Raw genomic sequence first — 22,953 nt, forward strand, 5'->3', positions numbered from 1 at the left:
AAAAGTGGAAACTACAATATTTATTATTAATTAGTATTAACCTAAAGCCCAGATGACGTTCCTCCTCTCCTCCTGCTAACACTGTTAGAAGCTCTGGGGCAGCAGAGCAGACCTCGGCCACACGGGCGGGATGGCAAGGGGGGGGGGAAACAGAGAGATCAAAACAGAGAGAATGTTCGCAAGCACTTGAGGTGATGCTGCATGCTGCGGGGGCGTGGCTCTTTCGTCTGGAGCGCCCCCCGCAGGACAGAAGGATAGGCGGCGACATTTCAGTAAAAAGGCCCACTACATTAATATTCATATGAATAAGAAGAAGGGCTGTGGCGTGGGCGGGGGGCGTCAGGAGTGTGTGTGTGCGTGGTGCTCATAGCACGACGCATTTACGCTTCTTCTTGGGCTCAGGAGGCTCCAGGGCTGCCAAAATGGCCTCGTCAAACACATTCTTTAGTCCTTTCTGTAAAAGCAGGGAAAGAAAAGATGGGACACTCAATAAGGGTGGAAATAAAAAGCAAATTAAAAACACACAGATGCATGATGGACAATGACGGGGGTGGGGTGAGAAGCGAGGTGGACGTGCGAGGAAACACACACACCTCAACAGAGAGAGAGAGAGAGAGAGAGACCGGAAACTCGTTTGTATTATCCTTTATTAATGTCACAAATGAGTTCACAAGATTATATTTCAGCGTGCCGCTGTCGCTCTGCGGAGGTTACGGAGGAGCAACTGAGCCCAGGAGAAGATTCCACCAGAAGCCTGCTTCACGTCTGTGGTAGGAAACCAAAAACTGGCGAAGGAGCGGGCAAATAAAAAAAATAAAAACGGCCACAGCCCCTACGTGTCTGCCGTCCTCGTCACACACAAACACAACAGGAAGAGGAAAGGACAGGACAGACGAAGACGTCTCATCATCATCATCATCATCATCCGGAGGCTGAACTGAACCGAGAGAAGGCAGCGCAGTGTCGCTCGCTCGCTCGCTCGGTGTGTGTGTGTGAGACGCAGAGGAAGAGGAAGCGGAGGACAGGGGGGACAGGGGGGACGACGACGAGCGCTCAGAATAAACAGCACTTCCGCTTTCGCTGCGTTTCTGGAGGTTCGAGTGCAGCCAGGATGGCTTCGTCGAATACGTTCTTCAGCCCTCGCTAGAGAGACGGGGAGAGAACAGAGCAGCGGTTAGAGGGCCCCAGTAACACCAGCAACCATCTTCCACCACCAGAGAGCCCCACCACCGCCCTACAGAAACCCCAGCAGGACGGGACACAGGGACAAGCGAGAACATGGCCAGCGGGCTTGCGGAGCAGCAGCAGCTTCATTACTTTACAGGAGGATCCATCACAGATAACAGGGCCGTGAGGGCGGCGGCCTCTCACGCTTCGCCAACTCATCCGCGTTCCTCATCAAATTAACACTTATAGAAAAGATCGTGCCTACAAACAGCGGCGAGTCAGGCTGAGACGGAGACACTGATGTCTCAGAAGGAGTGTGAGTGTGTGTGTGAGTGTGTGTGTGTGTGTGTAAGAAGACTGCAGCGCTGACGTGGGGACTCACCTGCGTCAGGGCGGAGCACTCAACGTACTTGACGGCCTTGAGGTCACGAGCGAGCTTCTCGGCCGTCTCTGGGGTGATGGGCTTCTGCTTGTTCTTGGCGAGCTTCTCGATGGTGGAAGGGTCGTCCCTCAGGTCGATCTGTGTCCCCACTAGCAGGAAGGGGGTCTTTGGACAGTGGTGTGTGATTTCAGGGACCCACTGACATGATTAAAGAACAGAATTACGATTATTCAGCTTTGTTTCACCAACTTGATCAAGAACCGCCTGAAGAAGACCACACCCACCTTTTCTTTAACGTTTTCGAATGAGGAGGGCGAAACGACGGAGAAGCAGACTAAGAAGACGTCTGTCTGCGGGTAGCTCAGCGGGCGTAATCGATCGTAGTCCTCCTGACCTATGGACAGAATGAACATCATGGTCAAAGTTGACCCACACACTGGACAACCAAAACATGACTGCCAGAGGCACCTTCTCACCATGTCTGTATCCTTCTCGCTAGTCGAAACACCTCACCTGACCGTAAAAAAACGTAGCGTTCGGCCAACCCGTCACCCTAAGGGGCCATGAGAGGCGGCCGAGGGGCAGTGTGGGGACGGGACCTTCATCAAGGGGACCTTGGTGGCACCTTGGTGGATCGGGATTCGAACCCACAACCACTACATTACATTTACATTTACAGTATTTACCAGATGTCCTTATCCAGAGCGACTTACAGTCAGTAGTTACAGGGACAGTCCCCCCCTGGACACACTCAGGGTTAAGTGTCCTGCTCAGGGACACGATGGTAGTAAGTGGGGTTTGAACCCGGGTCTTCTGGTTCATAGGCGAGTGTGTTAACCGCTAGGCCACCACCCCTGATGTTCGTGGATTTGCACATGTAGTTTAAACGATATTAAATGTAAATTAAATAATTCCCACTTTTATTTTGAAACATCACATGCAGTCAAAAGCGCAGCGACTGCCTTAAACCGGAAGAGCAGCGGAATTAAGTATTAAGTGGACATTTCTAGGTTTTTGTTTGATGAGCAAAGCGAAAAAATTTTGCTCGTTAATCATTTAAAAGTCAATATTGGCAAAACTCCACCAACGTTCACCAGAACCACCATCCAGGTCACCTTCAGACGTACCTGCAGTGTCAAACAGCCCGAGGGTGTAGGGCTCCCCGCCGATCATCACCGTCACTGCATAGTTATCAAACACCTGCGGAGAAGAGAGAAGAGCACCGTGACGACGCGCTGGCGCCGCAGCTCCGGCCCTGGCAGGCGCCAACTCACCGTGGGAACGTATTCCGAGGGGAACTTGTTAGTGGTGTAGGAGATGAGGAGGCAGGTTTTACCCACGGCTCCGTCGCCAACCACGACACACTTGATCGTCTGCATAGCTGCTGTCCTTCAGGGGCACTACAGTCATTCAAGATCTGAGGAGGCAGCAAATAAAACTCGTACAACAGACATTTACATTTACGGCCCTTATCCAGAGCGTAGTGACAGGGACAGTCCACCCCTGGAGACACTCAGGGTTAACTGTCCTGCTCAGGGACACCATGGTAGTAAGTGGGGTTCGAACCTGGGTCTTCTGGTTCATAGTTGAGTGTGTTACCCGCTAGGCTCCACCCACAGATGGGCGGGTTCAGGTGTCACATGGAATTTACTCCACGCGTCTCGGCTTGAGGTGTAAATTTCTATATTACGACCAAGGAGCAGAAATGGTGGCAGTGTTGTTGGACGGACAACGACGGAATTCGCTTTCGAGGTTCTCTGCCCGCGCGTTCGCCTTTTTCTCTGGAAGAGATTAACGGAAGACTGAGGCGGAAGACTTGGTTCCATTAAACCAGGAAACGTACACTAATAACACTAATAAATCGCAGGTCTTCAGAACACAGAAGTCCAGCCTGGGACGAAGGGAACTGAAGGACCCGGAAATGTCGGGATCACGACACGTTCCATTTTAGAGGGCTTGTGTCATTTTATGTAATCAAGGGCATAAATCAGCATTTCTATAGTGATTTATAGGAAACGTGTGTGTTGTGATTACGGGTGTTATTAATCTCATGATCGATGCATCATGGCGCAGACATGATGATTCTACATAATCGACTGTACGATAGCAATTCGGTAGTGAGGCCTCGTAGAGGAGGACGCTCGTACACGTATTCACTGCGCTCTGTAGCTGCGTTCGGTTGCCGCTTTACTGCCATTCGCGCGGCGCTGTTTTTGAACGCCCTCTACACGCCGTACACGTTTTTAAGGTGCTTGGTTGACATTTCGCCAGCGCTCGGGTGGTGCCGTCTGTTGCACGTGACCAAACTCGGCTGTGTGGACACGAACGGTGTGAACGAGGCCATAACGCTCATCTCACTCACGTATTTAAACACATAATGTGAAGTAATATAAAAAAAAAAAAAACATAAAAAAAATCAATAATTTACATTGACAGCATTTACCAGACGCCCTGATCCAGAGCGACTTACAGTCAGTAGTGACAGGGACAGTCCCCCCCTGGAGACACTCAGGTTTAAGTGTCCTGCTCAGGGACACGATGGTAGTAAGTGGGGTTGAACCTGGGTCTTCTGGTTCACAGGCGAGTGTGTTAACCGCTAGGCTACTACCACCCAAAACAATAATGTGAAGTAATGTAAAAAAAATCAATAATAATGTTGTGATATATATTACATTTACTGTAATAAGATTGTAATATATTTGATGTCCAGCAGCAGGTTTTTATTCTGAGCTGGTAAAGCGAGGGAGAAGAATAAATGCAGGTTAATCCCAACTCCCGCCACTCTAATCATGGTAGAAACCGTGCCGAGACTTCGTTTAAACCACAACCCGAATATATCAGATATAAGCTCTTAAACCGTGACTGACCTCAAACGCAAAAAGCTCCACAAACACAACAAACCAATGAGTGGACCGGAGTCTGATGCACCAAAAATGGTCAAAGCGAAAAGCCGTCTCAAGCACAGGAAAGGGACAGGAAGTGACTCCGGCTCCATGCCGCGCAGCAAGAATCCAGGGGAGGACGCGCCCGCCCCCTACACGCCCCTCCCCCACTCCGGCTGTAGGTCAATGCAGCGCTGAGGCTAAACCATCACGTCATGTGTTTATCTGAGGTCCAACGCTGTGGAGACGGCACCGGCAGTTACGCCAACCCTGTCCCTGTCCCTGCCACTCACTGTGGTGAGGACAGAGAAGTCCCATCACACTGTCGGACCTGCGCAGGTAGTACGTACGAGTGCATCTGTTTGTGTAGAGGTTGGGGTTCACTTCACCATTACTGCATTTATTAATATTAATATGGATTTACATTTACAGTATTTACCAGACGCCCTTAACCAGAGCGTCTTACAGTCAGTAGTTACAGGGACAGTCCCCCCTGGAGACACTCAGGGTTAAGTGTCTTGTTCAGGGACACGATGGTAGTGAGTGGGGTTTGAACCTGGGTCTTCTGGTTCATAGGTGAGTGTGTTACCCCACTAGGCTACTACCACCCTATTATTTCCCTGATGGGTTCTCAGTTCATGACCTCAGACCAGAACACCACTGCAGAGAACTATACAAGAAATCATTAAGCCCCCAACATCATTAAAGTTACAATCATGGCTACAATTAAAAGCCATTCAAGCCAGCTCAGAGTACCTCCATCCACACCAGATCCCATTTCCACCAACCTTCAGTCCATTAACATGCGTTCATATTTCACGGCACAATAAAACTTTAGATTCAGGCCACCATGTTTATCCTCTTCCTGCACGGTCTTCCTTCCTGCCAGTTCCGCCCAGACAGGAAGTGCTGTTTCCTGAGCTGCTGCTCCACCACAAGCCAGAAATTGGCGGAGTGGTAGTGGCCAGTCAATACCTGACCTCTGACCTCAGGCTTAAAACACCCATGCAAGCAGTAAAGCCACTCAGGCCTTTTCAAAATGGAGCAGAACAAACGTTTCATCACAATACGAATCAATACAGTCACACATAGACAAAACTGTACAGCAACCAGACCAGAACCAATCTCTATAGTAGGACACAACTGTGATGAGATTTGGTGGTTAATGTGAAAGCAATGGTTTTATGATTCAATTAGTCTGTTGTAACAGGATGCGGTGGTCAAACTTGTCAGACGTGATGGTGATTGAATGGTGTTGTGATGGGTTGGTCATGAGACATGATTGTGAATTTGTTGTGATGTGACTGACCATGTTGTGATGTTATGAGATATGATTGTGAGGTGACTGTCATGTTGTTGATGAGCCATTACAGTGAATATAATACTGTGATGGAATGTGATGGTGATTGTGTCATGCGGTGATGGGACGTGATGGTGCCATGCTGTGATGGGATGTGATTGTGATGGGACGTGATGGTGTCATGCGGTGATGGGACCTGATTGTGCAATGCTGTGATGGGACGTGATTGTGATGGGACGTGATGGTGCCATGCTGTGATGGGACGTGATTGTGATGGTGTCATGCTGTGATGGGAGGTGATGGTGTCTTGTGAAATTGTGATGATGCCGATTTGTTTCCTGCGTCTCGTCTGCAGGCGAGGACCCGCGACGGTCTCACATTCCTCCGAACTGCACGACTGCGTACCGCATTAAACCGGGAATACGGATCTACAACCAAAGCTCGTTTCAGTGAGCTCATCGCGGCACCCATAAAACTAATCTCCGGACTACAGAGGCGGCGGAGCCGGCCCGGGGCCTACATCACACGGCCGTGCCTCCGGCTAATATAACGGAACCGGGATAAGGGGCGGATTCAGTTCCCGCGATGACCCGCTTCTCGGTGGTTAGCATTCATGCTAACAGGAGCGGCTAGCGGCACAGAAAATAACCGGCGTGGCGTCCACGACGCCGCAGACGAGCTCCTGCACACGGACACGGGCCCTCCGTCAGTGTCCGGTGGCCGAACCCCCGTGAACCCGGAATAAAGGAGTAAAAGGCGCTCACCGCCGCGTCTCTCCGTACGATCCGCTCCGCTCCTCTCCGGGCGTTGGCAACTCGGCGCGGGGTCTCTCGGTCGGCCGAGCAGGGGCTCGACGTCACCAGCGCTGCTTACTGCGGCGCAGCCAATGACACGCAGGTTTATTAGTTTATTAGACGTTCGAATGTCACACCAAAGGAAAACTACAGACGATTAAACAGGATTAAAGCATTTCTGGGATAAAATCTACCTTTTCTCTTTACTGTAATGCAGCAGTTTTAGTTTCTGTCAGAATAAAAGACCCCATTGTGGATGCGGACTTTTATTTTGAAGCGTAACGAACGTCTCGATCACATGACCTTGTGGGTAAACGCACCGGAGCGGAAGCGCGGCGGTCCAGGCGTGTTCTACCCGACCTCAGCCCGGCCCACGACCCGCGCCGCCGCCTCCATCCGGCGCTCATGCGTTTCTAACGATGGCCGCGCCGGACTCCTGGGCTCAGAAGGTCTCCGCGTTCCTCCTCAGTCCCTCCGAGTTCCTGTCCAGCGCCTCCTCCGACTGCTTCCTGCCCGACCTGCTGCGAGAGCTGAGGGACGACCGAGCGAGCGACAGCACGAAGGTGACGCTCTTCTCCACGCTCCTTCACTCCTGCCCTCCGTGCAGTTTGGATTCACGTTGACGTTTGCGTGCTGCATGTTCTTCAGGTGCTGTTGTTGCGGCCGCTGCTGGAGCAGCCAGGCCTCCTGTGCGGCAGCAGCTCTGCGGCTGAGGAAGCGGCGCTGGAGCTCATGTCCGTCTTGGCCCAGACACCACGGCGGGCCATCAGTCTCAGGAGCCACCTCATGCTGGCCATCTCCACGCTGCTCATATGTTCTGCCGCCGTTGAAGGCCAGGCGAAAGTGGCAGAGGACTTCTTGGACCAGTTGTTCCGGGACATCCAGGACCGTAATGACCACGGTGGGAGTTGGTCTCAGCACGCGGTCCAGGCCACGGCCTGCGAGTGCCTGCGGGAGATGGAGCTGAGCCACCCAGGACTGCTGTCTCAGAGGCTAGAGACGCTTCATCAGCTGAAGCAGCAGGAGACCACGCTCCTGCATCAGGCCTACTGCGTCCTGTATACGCTGGCTCTGAAGAACGCAGTATTCCTCCTGACCCAGAAGGAGCAGGCTGCTGACGGCGACCTGAAGGTCGTCCTGTCAGGAAGCGAAGGCTTCGGCTGGAGGCCCACGAGCGCCACGTCATCTCTTTTAACCTCCGGACCAATGGGACCGATGCCCCAGCTGGGCTCCGGTGTGGAGTGTAAGGAGCTGAGGTCCACCGTGTCGCTGCTGTTGGAGGAGTCCTACCTGCTCACGCCCGTCTCCCAGGCTTCCCTCCTGAAGGAGCTAATGGAGATCATCTGTATGGCGCCGGCCCTGTCGCCCGCGATATTAAAGTCGCAGCTGCTGCGCCTGTTCGGCACGGCCGAGGTGCAGCTGCTGCACGCCACGCTGCTGATGAAGGGCGCGTTCACCGACAGCCTGTTCAGCGGCGAGGACGAGCTCTTCTTCCTGAAGCGCCTGGTGGTCATGGCCCAGCACCCTCTGCTGGCCGCCTCCGACAAGCTCTTCTACGTGCAGTGCGTCCGGCACTTCCCGGAGAACCGGCCCCTGTCCAGCCAGGAGGAGGAGGGCCTGCCGGTGCTGGTGATGCCGCGCCTGGTGGTGTCGCTCCTGCCCAGCATCTTCAACGACAGCGGCACCATGCTCGGCCGCCTCGGCCTCCTGTGCCTGGTCCACCTGGAGGCGGACGAAGGGGAGGAGAGCAGGGGCTTGGCCTACCTGTTCCAGCACGTCACGGCTCTCCTCAGGATCATCAGCAGGCACCAGCGCAGGGAGATGGTGGTGACCGCCTTCAGGGCGGTCTTCATCTTCCTCACCTACTTCCACCACGTGGAGCGCTTCGCCGAGGACCTGGTCCAGCAGCTCTCCGAGCTCTACTCACGCCACTGCTACCTGGCTCCACATTTAATGAACTTGGCCGACCAAATCCAGAGATGTTTGGAGGACTCGGCGTGGCCTGTGCAGCTGCTGAGAACCCTGCAGCGATCCATTGTGGAGATGCCGGTGTCAACTTTGAACCTGGAGAACCTCAGCTGGCATCTGAGGGTGTTGGGACGGGTTGCGAAGGAGAGGCAGATATCCCAGAGGAGCACGCTCTGCTTTCTTCTCAATGTCTTCATCCACTCCAACCTGTGCGAGCAGGGCAGCTGGCAGGTGGGCAGTGCCGTCTTGGTGGTCTGTCGGAATTTGCTGCAGCACCCGTGTCTGAACCAGGTCTCCATTCAACTGGCTGATCTGCTGCAGCACCTGTCCAGCCGCTATGAAGACACAGACGTCCAGGACCACGCGAGGCTGTACTATACGTTGCTGACCAACCTATCAGAAGAGAAGCTTTCTGGGGTCCTGGAGCAGGCAGCAGACAGCGGTCAGGCCAAGGTGCGCTCCCTGTCCTCCATCATGGCGGAGAACGACGGCCTGAGCAGCTGCCTCGTGGTCCACAGCCCCACACACCCCGTCCTGCAGCTGACCAAGGTCAGTACCCCATCATCTGAGAAGACCTCTGTCCAGTTCTCCTCGGAAGTTGCTCTCAGGTATCAGCTGACCCACGCCGGACCGCCGGACTCTGCGTTCGACCGTCTCTTCTCCATCTGCATCTCCCTGGAGCTGGACGACTGCAACTATGAGGACGTGAGCGACATCCACGTCCCATGCCTGTTCAGAGACAGGAAGCCCCCCGAGGTGACCATCACCCTGAGGCCCAGGCGGCCGTACCCGACGCGGCTCCGAGTCCACGCGCTCTTCACCACAGAGGACGGACGTTCGTGGCGCAGCCGGCTGCCCGACGTCAACGTGTCCTTCCCAGAACTCTTCCTCCCCGTCTCACCGTGCTCCTCAGACACCACCAAGGAGGAGCTTTTCCAGCACCTCTGGGAGTCTGTCTGCTCGGACCCGTCCGGCGGCTCCACCACCAGCCTCTTCTGCTACCGAGCCGGGGACGGCAGCACCGTGCAGGAGAACTTCAGAAGATACCTGACCTCAGAAGAGCCGAGCCCCGTGGCGTACCAGGTTTTCTTCTTCCTCCCGCCCAGGTTCCACGTCCTGCTCAAGGTCGGCGTGACGGAAGATGCCGCGCATGTCCAAATAGCAACGGACAACTGGGAGCTGCTACCCCACGTCAACTCGTACCTGAAGAGCGCCACCCAGCTGTAGCAGGAAGCTTTTAAAGTCGCACTTTTAACCCGGTTTTGATATTAATAATTATACTTTTTAAAAAGTCAAGACTTTTGTGCTTGAGTGAAGTTCAAAAATAAAAAGTTGAGGACAGTTTGTGTCGTTTTAACTTTATTTATTGTGCAGATATTCACGTGGAGAGAGCAGTTCTCCTCACTGTAGGAGACCTTGGAAATTGGGCTCTGTGCTTGAAGGCAGAGCCGCTTGCTGATTGAGCAGCTTCTCCATGAGGCCGACCTCCGTGTCCCTCTTCTCCACCTCGTCGAGGGGCGTCCAGGACATGTCGTGCTGCAGCTTGTACGCCCCCAGGAACTTGTGCGGGCAACCGGGCCCCCAGTCCTGGAAAGGTGGGACACGGAGACCGTGGAGTAGCGCCCAGGACCGGTAATGCGCTGTGATGTCCCTACCTGCGGAGACAGGATGGAGAAGTAGCGCTGGCCTGACTCGCGCATGTACAGGTAGTACATGTTCCCTGGTTTCTTCACCACGTTGCAGGCGGCGTGATGGAGATCGGCGTCTTTTTTAGCGTCCTCCAGGACCTGCAATGGTGAAAATATTCACACCGCGGCCCGGAGGACATCGGTTGAAGTAAAATACTTTTAAACGTGAACGCAGCCCTTCGTTACCTTCCTTGCTTGCTCTTGAAGGTACCGTATTTGGTCTGCAATAACGGTCAGTCTGTTGCAGGCGTTCGCTTTGACAAACTCCTCCCCCTGGAGCACAAATGGCATGGAGTGAAGAACATGCCAATCCTTAATGTACAGAACATCAATCATACCTTCTGGATTTGCTGTGCCAGCGCCACCAAGTCCATGGGATCTCCGACCCTGTTCGTCTGGTAGGAACTAACCAGCTGCAGTCCACTTGGATTGTTGGTAGTTTCCACCAATCGTACTGCAAATGACAAACTACTGTCTAATACGCACTTGTTTCATGTTGCGGTGAAGACGTAGGGCGTGTAGCACTGTGTGGTTGGGGGTTCCGATGTGTGTGTCTCGTGTTTGGAATCATTCTACCATACAACACATGTACTGACATCCCCTGCGTCCAAGTGCTAGAGGAGATGGACGCTGCGCTATACCTGGGCGTGTCACGGATTCACAGGAGGGGTCGGAATCATTTAGCTTCATGTTCTGGGGTCATAACTAAATAGAAATAATTACACACCAACAAAAGCCATAAAAACTGGTTACTTAGCATTGAAGTACATTTAATGTTTTTGTACACTCTCACTGCACGTGTGGAATACTTATAAACTCTGTACATAGAACCGTACTCTTATTTATTCTCCTCTCACTTTCTACACACAAAGCTGCTTTTATTCTCAGTGACAATAACAGACGTTGTGTTCTATTCTGTCCTATCGTCTCCGCTCCCTGCCGGTCTCTAGTCTGTCCTATTGTCTCCGCTCCCTGCTGGTCTAAATTCTGTCCTGTTGTCCTATCGTCTCTATTCTGTCCAATCGTCTCTGCTGGTCTCTGTTCTGCCCAAACACTCTTATGCAACCAAAGCGCGGTGTTATGAAATCCACACGTAACCGAACGTAAAGAATGCGGGACTGTTTGAACAATTAATAACGTAGAATTAAATTATATTATTTATCTGCAGCTTTGTCTGGCTTTTAAAAGGTTTCAAAAAGGCAGCAACTTCAAATTAACTTTGTAAATGATCATAATTACGAAGCAATCGCTACTCTTCCAGTGTCGAAAGCAACTCCTCACCTGTGACTATTTTATCGTGTCCATCTGACAGACATACAGCTTTATCCATGTTCTCTGGATGGTGATCAATGTTTACGGAGAAGAACTGGAACTTCCGGGTCTGGGGTCCTTCTCGGTGCGACGTCCCAACTGCCTGTCCACAATCGCTCCGAATTATTTACCACATCTACACGTATCGTCTGGACACTCGCAAATTATTCATCTGTAAAAATATCGGAAGAATTTTGGGGCGTTAGTGGTTGCAGACTTTCCACGAATCTGTCAGGCACTTCAACCAAGCGCCTTGCGGGTCCTTAAACAGAAACGATCATAATTAGTAGTTGTAGTAATAGTGTTTTTATATAGTCACCGTGTATACAGGACAAAGCATGAAAATGGTCACAAAGAAAATGGTACTAACCTTAAACGGCTTAGAGAAAAAAATCTATTCATAATTCTCGGATTTATTGTATTGTATAATATTTTGTTTAGACTGTTTAGAAAATTTACATGTACGTTTTTTCAGGGGAGAACGATGTGACGCTCAAAAAAAAATCTTAACACAAACGCGGAGCAGTTGGTTAAAATAATCCTCACGAAACATCACGTACAGTCTGGGCCACGCGTTACTTCAACCCCCGAAACACAGTCACTTTACAGTCGCTTCACAAGTTATAAATGTTTTACGAAATGTTAACTAGTTTAGTTACGGGGACTGAGAATATTTGCCTGATATGGATGACCACGCCCTTCAAGCGATCCAGCCCCGCCCCTGCTCCATCTCAGCAACCCAAACCAGCCCCGCCCCCGTGTCTCATCTCAATCTCAGCCATCCGACCCAGCCCTGCCCCCGTGCCTCAGCTCAATTTCAGCCACTTCATACTGCCCCGCCCCCGCGCCTCAGCTCCGCCCCTGCTCCATCTCATCAACCCAAACCAGCCCCGCCCCCGTGTCTCATCTCAATCTCAGCCATCCGACCCAGCCCTGCCCCCGTGCCTCAGCCCCGCCCCCGCCTCAGCTCAATTTCAGCCACTTCATACTGCCCCGCCCCCGCGCCTCAGCTCCGCCCCTGCTCCATCTCATCAACCCAAACCAGCCCCGCCCCCGTGTCTCATCTCAATCTCAGCCATCCGACCCAGCCCTGCCCCCGTGCCTCAGCTCCGCCCCTGCTCCATCTCATCAACCCAAACCAGCCCCGCCCCCGTGTCTCATCTCAATCTCAGCCATCCGACCCAACCCCGCCCCCGTGCCTCAGCTCAATTTCAGCCACTTCATACTGCCCCGCCCCCGCGCCTCAACTCCGCCCCTGCTCCATTTCAGCAACCCAAACCAGCCCCGCCCCCGTGTCTCATCTCAATCTCAGCCATCCGACCCAACCCCGCCCCCGTGCCTCAGCCCCGCCCAGCTCAATTTCAGCCACTTCATACTGCCCCGCCCCCGCGCCTCAGCTCCGCCCCTGCTCCATTTCAGCCATCCGACCCAGCCCCGCCCCCGTGCTTCAGCCCCGCCCCATCTCAGACACTCGACTCCGCCGCTCCGCCGCTCCGGACCTTCTCTCCGCTCGGCCCGGCTGGGAAGATGTCTGTCTGCGCCGGGCTGCTTCTGCTGGCGGCTGCGGGCAGCTGCGCGCTGCTGGAGCCGCACGACCTGCTCTTCGACACCGCGGTGGAGGCTTATTACAAGGGGGACTGGCTGACCGTCATCCTGAACATGGAGCGGGCGCTGAAGACCCGCAGCACCGTGCGGAAGGTCCGGGCCCAGTGCCGCACGGCCTGCTCCAACCAGACCGGCTTCGGGGGCAGCGTTCCCGGCGTGGGCCCGGCGGAGGACCTGGGCTTCTTCCAGGAGCTGCTGCGGCGCGCCGACTGCGTCAACTCGTGCGAACGGGAGAAGGTCGGAGCGGCGACGCTCCACAGAGTCAGCGAGGAGGTGGAGCTGGAGTTCCGCAAGAGGACCCCCTACAACTACCTGCAGGTCGCCTACTTCAAGGTACACAGAGCTGCCACGTCTCAGGGTGGAGCCTGCAGGCCCGGATCTCCAGCAGGGGTCCATCATGTAGATGAAGAGCGAACTGCACCAGACCCCTCAAATACTAATACTAATATATATATATATATACACTCATATTTACACGTTTATATAACGGAGTCCCAGGTTCAAACCCCACTTACTGAGCAGGACACTGAACCCCGAGTGTCTCCAGGGGGGGACTGTCCCTGTAACCACTGACTGTAAGGCGCTCTGGTAAATGATTTTAAAACTTTTTTTTTTTTTTTTCAGTTTTTTTTTTTTTTCTTTTTTTCACGGGCCTGGTAGGTGTCGGTGTCTCAAGACTGCGGGACGAGGCCGACCACACTGACCATGTCTGATCTCCTGTCCATTTTATTATCCCCTCTTAGAATTATTTAATATAAAATCTAGATGTTTTTAGAAGGAAACTGGAGTCAAACAGTACATTTCCAGCATTTACCTGACACCCTTATCCAGAGCATCTAACAGTCAGTAGTTACAGGGACAGTCCCCCCTGGACCTGGTAGTAAGTGGGGTTTGAACCTGGGTCTTCTGTATCATAGGTGTGTTATCCACTAGGCTACCACCACCCTCTGTAACCCTGGCTCCTGAAGTGAAGTGATCGTCACATGTGATACACAGCAGCACAGAACACGGTGCACACAGTGAAATTTGTCCTCTGTATTTAACCATCCCCCTTGGTGAGCAGTGGGCAGGAGCAGTGTGTGGGGACGGTGTTTTGCTCAGTGGCACCTTGGCGGATCGGGATTTGAACCGGCAACCTTCTGATTACAGGGCCGCTTCCTTAACCACTAGGCCACCATTGGCCTTTTCTGGAGAGCCCATTCTGAACACTGGTACCAACACATCTTCTACTGAACATCTGGTCCACTCAGTTGGGGGGGGGCACAGATAAAACATGAGCAGACCACCCCCACACGGTCAGTGACATCCCAGGGTGCTAGTAGCCTAGTGTTTAACACACTCGCCTGTGAACCAGAAGACCCAGGTTCAAATCCCACTTACTACCATCGTGTCCCTGAGCAGGACACTTAACCCTGAGTGTCTCCAGGGGGGGACTGTCCCTGTAACTACTGACTGTAAGACGCTCTGGATAAATACTGTAAACGTAACATCCTTCAATGCAGTGCAGCTAGTGATGACGATGCTTCATCATTTCTCCTGTAGATCAATAAGCTGGATAAGGCCGTGTCTGCAGCCAACACCTTCTTCATAGCAAACCCCAACCACCTGGAGATGAAGCAGAACCTGGACTACTACAGGATGATGGCTGGGGTACAGGACAGCGACTTCCAGGACCTGGAAGCTCAGCCGCACATGGTGAGACCCGTGCACCTGGTGGCACATGGCCTCGGTGACGGTCTCACGGTCTCGGTGCCTGCGTTTCAGGCGGCGTTCCTGGAGGGAAAGCGTCTGTACAGCGCGGAGCGCTTCGTTCCCGCGGCGGAGCGGTTGGAGGCGGCGCTGGAGGCGTACTTCCCCGCCGACCAGGAGTGCCGCGCTCTGTGCGAAGGGCCGTACGATTACGACGGTTACAACTACATGGAGTACAGCGCCGACCTGTTCCAGGCCATCAGCGGTAAACCTGCCAACCGTCCACACACGTTCCATTAACAACGCCATTTTACATCATACCAACAAAGACTCCATAAAACGTTCCTCAGTAGTTCCTGGGAAAAGCTAGTAGCCTAGCGGGTAACACACTCGCCTATGAACCAGAAGACCCAGGTTCAAACCCCACTTACTACCATCGTGTCCCTGAGCAGGACACTTAACCCTGAGTGTCTCCAGGGGGGGACTGTCCCTGTAACTACTGATTGTAAGTCGCTCTGGATACGGGCGTCTGATAAATGCCATAAATGTAAATGTAAATGTGGAAAATGTGCGATGACAATGTGTTCTCTGTCGGCCTGAAGATCACTACCTCCACGTTCTCAAGTGCAAGCAGAACTGTGTGGTGGATCTGGCCTCCACTGCTGGAAGAGAGAAGCCGTTTGAAGACTTCCTGCCTTCCATCTTCAACTACCTGCAGTTCTCCTACTACAACTGTGAGTCCGCTGCTCGTCTTTTCTTCCCGTGTGTGTGTGTGTGTGTGTCTGATCTCCTGTCTGTCTCACAGCTGAGAACTATGAGAAGGCCGTGGAATGCGCTAAAACCTACCTGCTGTTCCATCCTGAGGACGAGATGATGGGCCAGAACCTGGCCTATTACACAGCTGTCCTGGGCGAGGAGAAGGCTGCGTCCGTCCCAGCTAGAGAGGTACACACACACACACACACGCATATACATACACACACACACACATATACATACATACACACACACACACACACACACATGTCCTTTTACCATCTCCGGTTTTGGAACCAGTGCCCCGCATTTCCACAGAAAAAAAGTAAAACAAACCCCAACCTGGCGCCCAACCTTCACTGGTCTGGTAGCACGAACCCGTGACGCCACGAGTGGTGGGCGGGGTGGTGGTTTTAGAAGAGAAAATGGCGGAGAACCAACGTCCAGTAACTAAAGCTCCTCCAGCTATACAGACATCCACAGAAATTCAATGTAAATTAAAAGGTGTTCTAGAAGAAAGTGTACGAAGAAATGAGGGAAGAACTGAAAGTCGCAGCAACCGACTGTAAGATGGTAAATCGCAGGTCCATGATGTTTTGCAGCTTTGTCTTGCATGGAGGTTCATCACCTCCATTCTCCAGATCTTTGTCAAACAGCCTCCCCCCTGAGCAAGAGGTGTGAAATTCCAGCCATTTGGTCTGGGATCCCCGCCTTGTCTTTGTCGGCCCCAGACAGGAGACACCAAGGGTGTGGCGGGGCAGAAACAACAAATTCTGATTGGTCTGTGGCAACTTCCTGGGAGTCAAATGTATTAAAGAATTGTGGACACTTGACTTCCTTTTCTTCTCCATCGGGAGCTGGGGTGATCTTTTCCCCCCAGTTTCTGGGTCTTTGCCCCCCCTTCATCTCCTGGACCAGGCGACCTCTCTGTAGCTTGGTCCATGGCTTCTTTATCTTCCTCTATCCCTTTCTCCTGTCTTTTATTCTGGGTTTTGTAACTGCAATATTAATCTACTGGGGTTAATAAATTAGAAACCATCATGCCTCGTTCTGCCAGGTAACATCAGGTTGGAGGGGTTTGAATACGATGATTTTGCAATGATGAGTTTTTATCTCCACACGAAAAAAAAATCGAAAGAAAGACAACAGGGACAAAAAGAAGGGCGAACGTAAAAGTGGCGGCAGTGGACATTCAGAAGATTTCTGATGTTTTGGGCGTGGCCTGGGACGTATTTTCGTGCGGCTACCGCTGAGCTCCTGTCGCGGTCGGGTTCTCCGTTGGTTCCCGCTTTAGCACCGGCACCAGCTCCAGTGTGGTGGAAGTGAGGTAACTTCTGTTCTGCTGCAGGGGGTCCAGCAGAACATCAGGAGGTCCCTGCTGGAGAAGGAGCTGCTGTATTTTGGATATGAGATGTTCGGAGCGACGTTCGTGGATCCGGTGAGTTACTGCAGGAGAAGGTGGTTTTTACCGGGAACCATAAACCACCAGCACACGTCTGACATCACTTCCTGTTCACTGGTTTCAGGATGTGTGGACCCCTGCAGAAATCATGCCAGCAAAGCTGAGAGAGAAACAGAAGTAAGACCTGAACAATGCAACACACACACACAGCCAGTCCACAGGCCACTAGAGGGCAGTAGAGCTGGTATTTTCATCCAGCTGGTGTAGGAGCAGTGGGCATCCATGATCATGATCAGTATGTGGGGACAGAACCTCTGCCCTGGAGGGTCATATTTAGAACCGAGATCTGAGGAATTTCATGAACTCTTCTCCCAAGAGTGGATCGCGAGACGGCTGCCCGGATCACAGAGGAAATCGGGAATCTAATGAAAGAGATCGAGACGCTTGTTGAAGAAAAGAACAAGGAGTCTTCAGACATTGGCAAAATCTTCAGAGACGGTGAGATGTTCGGCCTCTACAGGCGTGATGCGAGCAGCAGATGACGAACCCTCCTAACCACAGGACCTTCTTTCTCCAGGAGACACTCCTCCCGACACTGTCCCAGAAGGCAGCGCGTTGTTTGATGGCGTCAGGGTCACCATGACGTCCGCCATGCTGAATGGCTCCCAGAGGCTGCTGCTGGATGGGGTGGTGACCGACGACGAGTGTCTGGAGCTGCAGCGCCTCTCCAACGTGGGTGGACATCAGGACGGTCCCAGCTGCAGCCTGCAGATGTGGCTTCATGTGCATTTTTATACATGATTAACAGCTCCTGTCTTTTTGTTCAGGCAGCAGCGAAGGCCGGAGACGGGTACCGGGGCCAGACGTCCCCTCACTCCCCCAACGAGATGTTTAGAGGAGTTACGGTGTTGAAGGCCCTGAAGGTGCCTGCTGCTCCTTAATATGTCGGGTGCATTTCTTTTTAAAAGTGATGTTCCCAACACTGGTGGCCATTAGTGACCGACCAATCAATCAATCAATCGATCAATCAATCTTCTCTTTTACAATGTAAAAGAAACAGGAAGGACACCAGGTTTTAATACGCAAACATCTCATGTCCACAGTTGGCTCAGGACGGGTCGCTTCCCCTGAAGAGCGCCGGGCTCCTCTTTGATCTTAGTGAGAAGGTCCGGACGGTTCTGCAGTCCTACTTCCACCTGACCTCGCCTCTGTACTTCTCGTACACGCACCTGGTCTGCCGCTCCGCCATCGACGGTGAGCCGCGGTGCCGTTTCGGTTGAAATTGGAAGCGTGGCGGGCTGGCGTGGTGACGGCCTGTGCGGTTCTGTCCCTGGTTAGAGAAGCAGGCCGGCCGAGACGACCTCAGCCACCCCGTTCACGTGGACAACTGCGTCCTGGTGTCTGGAGCGGGGAGGTGTGTGAAGGAGCCGCCGGCGTACACGCACCGCGACTACAGGTGGGTTCGCGCAGGTCCGCCCGACACGCGCACCAGCGTCCACCAGAGCTGCTCACACCCCTCCGCCCGCCGTGTGTTTCAGCGCCATCCTCTACCTGAACCAGGACTTTGAAGGCGGAGAGTTCATCTTCACCGAACTGGACGGAACCACCGTCACGGTACGACTCTCACCTCACGTGACCTTCTGAAGACAGTGGCAGAGGACATTCCTTCAAATGCAGCGTAGAAACGCGTCCTCCTTTCCACCATATCCGATCCCTCCAGTTTTTTACCATTTTCTATTTGCTTCAAATCACGAAAAAATCAGCAGTTTACTGCGTATTTTAAATCCCATTTTATAATTTTAGCACAAATTAACACTTCTGCAACACCTGCTGATGTCAGTATTTCCCAGCAGTGTCACATACTGAAAGTAAAAGTGATTGTCATTGTGAAGCACTGCAGCACAGCACACGGTGACGAGGTGAAACGTGTCCTCTGTATTTAACCGTCACCCTTGGTGAGCAGTGGGCACCATGACAGGCGCCCGGGGAGCAGCGTGTGGGGACGGGACCTTCATCAAGGGGACCTCGGTGGCACCTTCTGATTACGGGGCCGCTGCCTTGACCGCTCGGCCACCGCTGCCTACTCACAGGTTGTTGAGCAGCTTAAACATTCCGGGGGGGGGGTCTACGTTTCCCATGATTCAGTTTACTGGCAGCTCAGTAGCTGCAGTTTCTGACTCCCGACACTAAACGGCGCTAGAACGGAACAGGACTCAGTCTTTCTGCAGTTCTCGTGGACCCTGACTAACGATGAGGGTGGTGGTAGCCTAGTGGGGTAATGAACCAGAAGGGGGGGACTTGTCCCTGTAGCTACTGACCGTAAATCGCTCTGGATTAGGGCAGAAATGTAAATGTAGTTCTGTTGTTGCCCCAGGCGACGGTTCAGCCTTCATGTGGTCGCGTCGTAGCATTCAGTGCCGGCGAGGAGAACCCACACGGCGTCCGGGCGGTGACGAAGGGACAGAGGTGCGCGGTGGCTCTGTGGTTCACGCTCGACCCACGTCATGAGGAGAAGGTGAGTTTCTGCTGATGCTTCATTCTGAAGCTGCAGTGAATATAGAGGCGGGCGGCTGAATTGTTCTACGTATCTGTAGGAACGGATCCAAGCTCAGGACCTTTTGAAGATGCTCTCCTCACCCGTGGATGCAGAATTTCTGAAGACGGAAGCAGAAATGACTGCAGGAGGGGACGCACAAAAAGCGGCACAGGACAGCAGCGCAGCAGCTGAGGAAAAAGGACGAGACAAAACTGCAGAACCAGCAGACAAGACGTCCGATGCAAACAAAAAAACAAAAAGCAAAAGTAAATCAGCAGCAACCAAACAGACCAAAGCAGCAGGCCAGGCGGGCAAAGCGAAAACGAAACAGGCAGAGAAAACGAAAAGCAAACCTGTCGGCAAAACAAAAAGCACACCGAGCGTCAAAAAGGCCAAACCTGTAGCCAACAAGACGGAGAAAGTCGCAGTAAAAAGCGACTCCGTCCCCGTCTCCGGCTCCACAGCAGAATCACAGAAAGTCAAAGACGAGCTGTGAGACGTCACCACCTCTGCGGCGGCCATTATCACTCTTCTTAAAAGTCAGTATTATCAGGTAAGAGGATGGATGGATGGAGGTCCCATCTCTGTCTGCTCTCCTCAGCCCGTCCAATGAGACGGTGAGAAGAGGTCACGTGACAATCACGATTCCTGAAGGTTCTCCATCCTGTTTTTGTGATTCTGATAAAGTGAGCAGGTCTGTGGTGTCACCACTGGTCCCCTGTGTCCACAGTTTTACTGTTTTGTGTCTCAGGACATTTAAAGTGCCTTTTCTTTGATGTAAAATTGATTGATTGACGTGCAGTTGGAACCAAAACAATAAAGTCTTTTTTTTTCTTTTTTAAATAACACCCTCGTCCCTGTTCATTACACTGAGGTCCATGATCTCCAGCCCCATGTCAACATGTAGCCTGAAGAACACAGCACCAAGAAGGTCTGGGTGGCTGGTTGGTTCCTCCTCTTTCTACCTTCTTATTCTGTGATGTAGGTAACACGACCCTGCTGGGGCTTTTTAAAACGGGAATTTAAAGGCACTAGGTGGTGCAATAAAACCACGAAAGCTGATGGGCATCTTCACTTCAGGCCCTTCTTGGTTCAGCCGTTCATTTCTACAGCAACACCTTGATGTGTCTACATGTTTAAAGTTGGCCCTGGTGGCCTCAAAAAGAAATGAGAAAGATGATGGTCATTGTGGAATTGTTGAGACCTGATCTGGTGATGAGGATTACTGTTCATGAAGGAGTCGTGGATTTAAGTCTGATTGGAGATGTTAATGAGTTGCGTAGATGGTGACGCTGCTGCTCCTCTCCATGAACAGGCTCTCTCTTGTGTTCCTCCTCCATCATGGCACCCGTGGGTGGACCCCGGCACGAGCACAGCATGAACAGGAACACCTATCCCCTGTCCACGTTCCTGGGGGTGTCAGAAGATGAGCCCTGCACACCCCTGACCTGCTCCCAGGGACACTCCCACACAGAGCAGGTTGTGATGAAAGGTTCTGCGTGGCCCCCTCCTGTAAAAATGCTGCTGGTCCCTCCGGCGTTCTGTATGCCGTCTTTGTGTCCCGTCACTCGCTGTGTGATGTGAGGTGGAACACAGGACACTTTGTCCTCCTCCCTGCATTGTGGCGCATGTGGCGGCCCATTGTTCGGGGAGGAGAAGAAGGGAGGCTTGTACGGTGACATGTACAGTACAGTACAGTGGTTCTACGTTGGAACCGGGGAACCTGCCACGTGGCAAACACAATGAATGTCTGCAAGATACATTTGTCGTAGATGGTGAACGTCCCTGGATGCAGGATCTTCTGGAAGAACTGTAATGAATCAGAATGTAAGGCCTCAGAAGGTCTCAAATGACCTAGATGGAAAGTGTATTTAAAACTGTCATAAAACTCCTGCCGGACCAGAGATCATCAGTCGGTCCAGCTCTGCACATAGATGCACATGACAGAAAATGATGTATAATTATCATGTATAAGCACGTTCCTCATGATGATAATACCGCATTCTGTATATGAATGGTTGTCCCGCAGGAAAACAGCAATTCGCTGCAGTGTAATGATGCACCTACTGAGGTGTAATCTGGGTGGTGCCGTGCTCCGTCTGCGCTGGGCGGTTTATTATAACTGGGACGGAGTCGTGTAGCACGACGCCCGCTTCAAACTGTGCAAATATCAAAGTAAAATATCCGCAGAATTCTGTGGAGTCCTACGTCAGGAATACAGGAACTCCTCTCTGTTCCTGGAAAGGGCTATAGATGAAAGTGTAAAGGTTCAAAGTAGCCATTAGCAGTTTCCTGGGAGACAGACGCAGCACGTCTTTCCTGGGACAGGATTAGGCCGGACACAGCGGGACGCGCCCTGACCAAATTAATTCCAACTCTTTGACTTGAAAAGGTAGCCTGGAAAATAAAACAGCAGGCTAACGAGAGCTGACATGGACTTTGCCGAAGTTTCCATGAGACTGAAGCTGGGTCCATGTACGGAGGATAATCTGACTGGGGCTGCAGTTACGGTTCTAAAGAGGTTCTTTAAAACGCGCTTGGTTCGTGTGATGTATCCTCACACAGTTCATGTGTAAAACAATTGCTGTCTCAGTGGCAACAAAGGCTTGTATTGTGTAGGAAGCATTTTTGATGGATGCTTGGATGATGACTTCAGTAGTATGGCCATGAAGTGTCTCCTTATTCCTCCTAAGACTCGGATCACCCCAGTGCCTTGCTGGGCCAGGCTCCAAGTCACCAACTGCCATGATAGAACGTCTTCGTTTTGAAACCGTCTCCTACCATCTGACAGAAGAGTGAAATATGAAAGTGAAGTGATTGTCACTGTAAAACAGCCTCACAGCACACGGTGACACAACGAAACGTGTACTCTGTATTTAACCATCCCCCTTGGTGAGCAGTGGGCAGCCATGACAGGGGAGCAGCGTGTGGGGACGGTGGCACCTCAGTGGCACTTTGGCAGATCGGGATTTGAACCTGCAACCTTCCGATTACGGGGCCACTTCCTTAACCGCCAGGGCACCACTGCGCTAGTGGTTGGTTAACAGTGGGAGTTAAGTTTTTCTTTAGGTCTTACAAGTTGGTGCAAACAGTAAAATCTCTCATCCCAGAGGTTTTAACCATTTTCCTGATCACTCTGTGCTGGTTTTCTCTGGGTCCCCAGTTCCTCCCCTCTCAGTGACTCTAGGTGCAGGTGTGAAGATGTGAGTGTGAATTATGTACATTTACAGCATTTACCAGACGCCCTTATCCAGAGCGACTTACAGTCAGTAGTTACAGGAACAGTCCCCCCCTGGAGACACTCAAGGTTAAGTGTCTTGCTCAGGGACACAATGGTTTGAACCTGGGTCTTCTGGTTCATTGGTGAGTGTGTTAGCCGCTAGGCTACTACCACCCTACTTTCAGCACCCCACCACCCTTAAAATCAGTAGTTACAGGGACAGTCCCCCTGGAGACACAGGGTTAAGTGTCTT

At 52.3% G+C, this 22,953-nt stretch overlaps 4 protein-coding genes across 5 annotated transcripts; 2 read left to right on the forward strand and 2 right to left on the reverse strand.

Annotated features, from left to right (window-relative positions):
• Positions 1–6,597, reverse strand: cdc42 (cell division cycle 42). 2 transcript variants are annotated; one of them, XM_028968389.1, is made up of 6 exons: positions 6,496–6,597; positions 2,824–2,966; positions 2,677–2,749; positions 1,834–1,943; positions 1,550–1,747; positions 1–454 (listed from the first exon to the last, which is right to left on the reverse strand). In XM_028968389.1, exons 2-6 carry the CDS (start codon positions 2,926–2,928, stop codon positions 365–367), a joined length of 576 nt encoding a protein of 191 aa, XP_028824222.1. In that variant the 5' UTR covers positions 2,929–2,966; positions 6,496–6,597; the 3' UTR covers positions 1–364. The 2 variants fall into 2 exon arrangements, with proteins under 2 accessions (XP_028824222.1, XP_028824223.1); XM_028968390.1 differs by lacking the exon at positions 1–454 and adding an exon at positions 630–1,143.
• On the forward strand, positions 6,517–9,827 carry ap5b1 (adaptor related protein complex 5 subunit beta 1). The gene is made up of 2 exons (XM_028968387.1): positions 6,517–7,088; positions 7,174–9,827. Exons 1-2 carry the CDS (start codon positions 6,945–6,947, stop codon positions 9,718–9,720), a joined length of 2,691 nt encoding a protein of 896 aa, XP_028824220.1. The 5' UTR covers positions 6,517–6,944; the 3' UTR covers positions 9,721–9,827.
• A 12-nt stretch (positions 9,828–9,839) lies between these two features.
• Positions 9,840–12,150, reverse strand: cunh1orf50 (chromosome unknown C1orf50 homolog). The gene is made up of 5 exons (XM_028968391.1): positions 11,463–12,150; positions 10,520–10,635; positions 10,368–10,454; positions 10,149–10,280; positions 9,840–10,080 (listed from the first exon to the last, which is right to left on the reverse strand). The coding sequence occupies exons 1-5, from the start codon at positions 11,509–11,511 to the stop codon at positions 9,895–9,897; spliced, it is 570 nt and encodes a 189-aa protein (XP_028824224.1). The 5' UTR covers positions 11,512–12,150; the 3' UTR covers positions 9,840–9,894.
• Positions 12,151–12,179: 29 nt separating this feature from the next.
• On the forward strand, positions 12,180–20,326 carry p3h1 (prolyl 3-hydroxylase 1). The gene is made up of 15 exons (XM_028968392.1): positions 12,180–13,430; positions 14,640–14,792; positions 14,862–15,051; positions 15,389–15,520; positions 15,592–15,731; positions 16,891–16,980; positions 17,069–17,121; positions 17,321–17,442; positions 17,522–17,676; positions 17,772–17,867; positions 18,048–18,198; positions 18,283–18,400; positions 18,483–18,558; positions 19,319–19,459; positions 19,539–20,326. Exons 1-15 carry the CDS (start codon positions 12,180–12,182, stop codon positions 19,974–19,976), a joined length of 3,306 nt encoding a protein of 1,101 aa, XP_028824225.1. The 3' UTR covers positions 19,977–20,326.
• Positions 20,327–22,953: the final 2,627 nt, after the last annotated feature.

This window comes from Denticeps clupeoides, unplaced genomic scaffold, assembly GCF_900700375.1.
Source record: "Denticeps clupeoides unplaced genomic scaffold, fDenClu1.1, whole genome shotgun sequence".
Classification (NCBI taxonomy): domain Eukaryota; kingdom Metazoa; phylum Chordata; class Actinopteri; order Clupeiformes; family Denticipitidae; genus Denticeps; species Denticeps clupeoides.